At 47.9% G+C, this 6,447-nt stretch overlaps 1 protein-coding gene across 1 annotated transcript; it reads left to right on the forward strand.

The window, feature by feature from the left end:
- The first annotated feature begins 278 nt into the window (after positions 1 to 278).
- Positions 279 to 5,595, forward strand: LOC127295665 (transcription factor Y1). Its single transcript, XM_051325656.2, has 3 exons — positions 279 to 777; positions 906 to 1,035; positions 4,498 to 5,595. Exons 1-3 carry the CDS (start codon positions 645 to 647, stop codon positions 5,285 to 5,287), a joined length of 1,053 nt encoding a protein of 350 aa, XP_051181616.1. The 5' UTR covers positions 279 to 644; the 3' UTR covers positions 5,288 to 5,595.
- The last annotated feature ends 852 nt before the right edge of the window (positions 5,596 to 6,447 follow it).

Genomic DNA, 6,447 nt, shown 5'->3' on the forward strand with positions numbered 1-6,447 from the left:
TACAGGCTTGTAGCGATGGATGTATGTGCAGACAACGTGGTCGCTGGCAAGGCCGCGGAGCGGGACGGTGGCGAGGCCTGGTGCCACGGCGCCCCCGTGGCCCGCGGGCGCCCACGCGGCCCCGCCTCCAGCCACACGGCGCCTCGTCGTGTCCTACTCGGGACCAAAGTTTAATGGCCGATCCTACGTAGTACTGCTCCTACGTTCCAATTCCACCCTCCCCGGCCGAGGGTCGGCGTCGCCCGCCCGCCCGCGCGGTGCTATATTAACGCGTCGCATCTTGCCGCCGTGCGTATCGAGCTAGAGCTAGCTCCCAACAAACCGATCAGAAAGAGGAGAGATCATCGATAAACTCATAGTAGGTAAACCCGGTCGACGGCCGGCCCTCCCACACACACACACACACACACACACACACACACCAACTCCTTTTGGACGCGACTGCACATCCCATCGCGCTGGACGTGGTGCCTTGCTAGCCTCTGCATCGCGCCGCTCTGCCGGCGGGTGAGCGCAGCGTAGGCACGCGCGGTTTGGTTGCTCCATCGTGTCGTTGGGAGCTAACTAGCGAGGCGCGCGTGCGGCCGCCGGGATATATCGTTCATCTGGTTCATCATACTCATACCCATATATCGAACCAGAGGATGGGGAGGGCGCCGTGCTGCGACAAGGTGGGGCTCAAACGCGGGCGGTGGACGGCGGAGGAGGACGACGCCCTCGCAAACTACATTGCCGAACACGGTGAGGGCTCGTGGAGGTCGCTGCCCAAGAATGCAGGTAGGTGTTTTCTTTCTTTGGAGAGCTCAAAAACTGATCAGATTTGTGCAGATTAACTCGCTATAGGCATCCATGGCTAACATGTCGATATGGTTCTCTGCTTGCTTCCGCGCGCGGCATATATTCAGGGCTGCTGAGGTGCGGCAAGAGCTGCCGGCTACGGTGGATCAACTACCTGCGAGACGGGGTGAAACGGGGGAACATCTCCAAGGAGGAGGACGACCTCATCGTCAAGCTCCATGCCACACTTGGCAACAGGTACCAGCACACATACGTGTCTCCACCATACTCATGCTTCTGCTTATTTGCCCTAATCTGCACGTAAATGATATGCTGTTACACCCTCGCACAAGATTATTTCATACTACTACTTTTTTTTTGTTCAAGAATAGTTTTATATATGTACCCGCAAAAAAAAAAGTTTCTAGCATTAATTTGCCACAATCTTCTATTCTCTCCTATACAAAGCGTAATCATCAGTGAGTAAAATAAAGTTCCACATGAATCACCAGCCACATAGGTCTGTCCAAACAGCTCATAAAAAAGTCTACTCAGTTCCTGGCACCTAGTACACCGGTCCTATGGTACATGCAATGGCTTTCTCTCGTGCACTTTCTAAGTGGAGTATATGGTAAAAGTCTGTTCTGGATAAGATAGACTTTTCTAGAGACTATATGCTAATAAGAGTTGCGATATCACATCTAAAGATCCAGCACGCTGCATGCTACCCCCTCCGTATCAAATTATAGACGTTTTAGATAACTAGAATAGTGTGCTAGAATGTCTTGTAAATTGGTACAAAGAAATAATACATACATCACCTACCACACCGGTACTATGGTACATGCAATGGCTTTGTCACGTGCACTCTCAAACTGTGTAGTACTCCTTCCAATGAACAAGCTTTTTTCCTTCAAAATTTAAGCCAAGTAAAGTTTAATCAAAATTTTAGATATATCCTTAATAAATATGTTATTCTACAGATATCATATATATAGAAATATGTTTCATGATGTACCTAATGATACTGATTTTATTTTTTGCGTCTTAATACTTTTTAATAAAATCTTAGTCAAAATTTATATGGTTTGACTATGCAAAAATAGTATAAGCCCTTTTTTTTTTGGAGTGGAGATAGTATATCCTCCCTTTGCTCCGATTAAATATAATCGATTAAAACGGATCAGAGGGAGTATATGTTAAGTCTGTTTAGGATGACATGCCTTTTGTGGAGACTATGTTAAGAGTTGAGATATCACATCTAATGATCATCCAGTACGCTACTAACACATACATCATCGTGGTGTTGCTCTTTTCCAGACGGGCCGTGGGTCGTTTTGGAGAAAAGCAAGACCATACAGCTGAAAACAACGCATGCAATCACCTCACTCTCGATCGCATCCGTCGTTTCATATGTTTTGTTCTACTACTGTGCTTACTACATTTATGCTGTGTTTCCGGGACGGTCAATTTACCGATGCCGTCCTTGTCGGTTGTCGCGCTGCTTGCATCCTGAACCTGTGGCCGGAGGGCATGGCGCGTCGGCAAGTCTCTGGCAGTAGTTCTTTTCTCAATCAATGCATGAAACTCACACCTTCTATGCAACACACGCGCGTCCTGCATGGCCAGCCCGGCCCCATCGCCCTCCCTTTCGCTCTAAGAAGAAAGGTAGCCGAGCTCGGTAATTTGTGTAGAGCACGGTGGTACACGTAGGGTGTCCAACGAAGCATGGTCTGCCAATGCTAAGTATATCTGTGATGCCAGTCCAAGCACGTAGTCCTTTAAACTCCAACACAAACTCACTAGTTACTTACCTAGCTAAAGAGAAGCAACACGTGCATGACAGTGTGCCCCATCTTGTTTGCTTTCTCGTGTTGAAACATATGTATATATGACACACAAGATAGCTACTGCTGGCTACAATTGAATAATCTCATTATGTAACGAACAATCATTAAAAATATATATTGTTCTTAATTTCTAAAAAAAAAACTACTACATATGATTTTTATGAGGATTTCTTTTATACAAATGAAGTGATCTTCGCGTTTGATGTGTTTGAGTTCTGGGGGAAGGAGGGCACACTGGAGAAAAAAGTGTTTTAAGAATATCTTAGCACGGTCGGTCGGCATTACTCTAGATTTGAAATATCTTCATGAAATTTTATACTCCGATAGAATTACCTCCTAAAACATATAACGCCATAAGAACATATGTGTACTATTTTTGCGGAACATGTACTTGTCTATCAATATGTACAAAGCTTACTCAAATGTACCGAATTAAAACACTATCTTTAGATTTGCCTTGAAACCCCCCCCCCCCCCCCCCCCCATAGTTCTGTAAGTTCCAAATGATATACCCCATATGATCCATAATAGGTGTCAGAGCCTTAGTTCAATTTACTTCAAATTTGAACTAAAGCTCCGACCATTATTATTGATTGGAGGGAGTACAAAATACGAATAAATAAGAAATTTCAAAGGTACATATACTTGAGACTTTTGTCTATGCATCCCTAAAGCATTTTCTTATATGTTTTCAGTAGTTTCTGTTATAAATTTAGATCAATTCCTTTTTACTTGACGATAGCTAAAGCGCCTTCTTTTATTTGCTGGAAAAAGATGTCTTGTAGATACGGTGAGAGTATAACTTTCACCTAACTAATCTTTTCTTACAGTAGATATCGAAACTTGAACGTTGATTGCATTCAGTTACAACAAATAAAGTTACGCACGGCACGTACAACTCGACTAGAAACTACCAACAACGTGCATGCATGGTTTTCTCTCTCTTGTGAGTTTGTGAGGGTGAAGAAGCTCTCCCAACTCAACAAGACGCGGCAAAATATGCACATGCATACATGTGCGTGGGCGCACGCGCATGAATACCTCTAGTAGATAACTAGATATAACCTCGAGAAATGCTAGACCTACGTGATTTTTTCTACGTAATCGACTTACGGGAAGAACGTGGCTGCAGTGGATTTGTTGCAAAACAGTTGGCCCCCGTGATTTTCGGCCCATGATGAATCAGCAGATCACCACCTCATCCCGTAAGAAATTTTCGTAAGAAGCTTTACGTAAGTGTAGCTTTATTGTATAACCTCACCAATTGCAAGTAGCAATGCTGGCGAGGAAGCAATAATTAGCTATAGTAGTATACTAGTAGGTTTCTCTTGTCTCAGTTAAGCTGCCACGTTGTTTCAGTGCTTTCTCGTGGGGTGTTCTCTATCATTTTTTTGTCCTATAATTATTTTCCTAGAAATAAGAAGAATAATCACTTGTCATTGGTCGTTGAATACATCTGGCTCACGAGTCCCTGTCGGTAGGCCGTGCGGATTAAATGCTGGGCCTACATGTCTTGATCGTCTTCGGCTTTTACGTTGACAAATACAGGGCTACTGATGTTGAGAGCTAATGAAAGGGGACCCTGGCCTGAGGTCCAGGGCTCTAGTCCACTTGGTACTAGCAGCTGCCGCTCTTAAGTGTGCGCTGAGCTATCACACACACTCTTGCCCATACGTGATTACGGCACGCAGGGTAAAATGTCACCTTCGCGCGTAAATATCCCCGGCCATTTGCTCTTTTTGCCGCCTCATCATGTACGTAGTAAAAAACCTCCAGTACTAGGGAGCATCTGATTCTGACTTGCTGTATATATGCGAAATTTTCAGGTGGTTGGCATCTGATTCTGACTTGCTGTATGCGATTTTTTCAGGTGGTCGCTGATCGCCAGCCACTTGCCGGGTCGGACAGACAACGAGATCAAGAACTACTGGAACTCGCACCTGAGCCGGCAGATCCACACGTTCCGGAGGACGTACGCCGCCGGCAACGACACCACCGTGACCATCGACATCACCAAGCTCACCGCCGCCGGGAAGCGCCGCGGCGGCCGGACACCCGGCCAGTCGCCGAGGAGCGTCGCGAAGAACCAGCAGACGGAGCCGGCGAAGACGAAGACGAAGGACGTCGTCGGCTCCAGCCCGGCCGTGCCGGCGAAGGCGAAGGACGTCGTCGTCTCCACGTCGTCAGCATCATCGAGCCCGCCTCAGAGCGACGGGGCGCGGAGCGTGGTGGTCGACCCGGACCAGAACCAGCCCAGCAACGGCGTCAGTGGCAGCGTCAGCCACAGCCTCAGCTCGGACGGGCCGTGCAGTGAGGACGAGACGTGGCCCCTGGTAATGGAGCCAGTGGACCAGACTGGGCTGCTGGAGGCGAACAGCGCGGTTGATCAGACTGGGCTATGGGAGGCGAACAGCTCCATGAACTGGGAGGGGGAGACCGAGATGGAGGCCCTGCTGTACAGCGGCGTCGTGCCGGAAGGCCCGGCTCAGGTGGACGACCTGCTGGACATGGACTGGGAGGGCCTCGCAGCCGATCTATGGGACGCGCCAGCCCAGTATGATGTGGCCAAGCCCGCGGAGCCACAGGCGGCCGCGACAACGGGCTCCAACCCGGAGGAGCTCGAGTCATTCGTCAGCTGGCTCCTGTCGGACGCGAGCTAACTGAGAAGACCTTGGAACGGCAGCGGCGAGCAGCCGCGAGCCATAGCTCAGTGCAGGTGTTTCGTTTGTGAAAGTTTTGGTAGCTTTGCTAGTTTTCTTGTAAGAATGTGTGGGTGTGGCCTTGTGCGTGTAAATGGCGGTGTTACTTTTCTTCTTTCATAGGGTGGAGTGATGCCTAGTAGAGTCTCATGTGGGTGTAGTTGGGACCGGTAGGTTTATGTGCAGTGCATCCCGGTTGCTGTGGAAGCTCGCACGATCGCACCTGCATCAACAGTGAAATGAAGTGAAAGTGAATTGCAATGTTCGAACCGAGCCTGTCCCCGATCGATCTCTCTTTTGGACACAGTAACAGGAGGATAAATGGATAATAAAGTCAACTCATGTCCCCACTCTTGTCACACACTCACACTTCGAATATTATCCAATGCTTTGCTTCTAGTTCACATCCTGCAGCTTCAGTACATCAGGCTACCCTTTGGATGCTTTCGAAAGCTCGCAATGATTTGCTCTTCAATAGAAAAAAAAATGCTTGGTCAGTTTCGCAGGTTATTTGTGCTGTCCATGCATTTCTTACTGTATGTTCAGAGGAGCAGCAAGCTCTGGCTGTAAGCGACTCAGGACCTCCTGCTGCATTCAGTTCCAAGCCTAAACCCTGCGGAAGCTCTCTTGTCTCTTCCGGCACCAGGTTCGACTGCCTTTCGCGATGCAGCGTTCAACCCTGCGACCGATGCAAATGCTGCTGGGCTGGGGGTGTTCCCGCATGATCCTAATCGGAAGAATACAGCTCTTTATCTATGTTGTCTCGTTGATATCTTGAGTGTTGCAGGATGAAGCACAAGCTTTGCTCTTGGTTGGCTCTCAGGGTAGTGCAGCCGTTGGGCTGGTCCAATGTTTCACTTCTCTCGGATAACAAAGATCTTGTTGATACTGTAAGATCAGGTAGAATTAGGTCTACTCGGATAACCGAGTTTCGTTTATTTCATGTGTATATATAGGAGGATTACATCAGGTATTGGATACGGACTCTAAGTCCTACACAACGTGCGCAACACGTTGTTTAACACCCTCCCTTAATCACAACTCACTAAGTTGAGATTATGTCTAAACTCTAAAAAGTTTCTAACAGGGAGTGGCTTTGTGAAGCCATCTGCAACCTGATC

This window comes from Lolium perenne, chromosome 4 (genome assembly GCF_019359855.2).
Source record: "Lolium perenne isolate Kyuss_39 chromosome 4, Kyuss_2.0, whole genome shotgun sequence".
NCBI classification, from domain to species: Eukaryota; Viridiplantae; Streptophyta; class Magnoliopsida; order Poales; family Poaceae; genus Lolium; species Lolium perenne.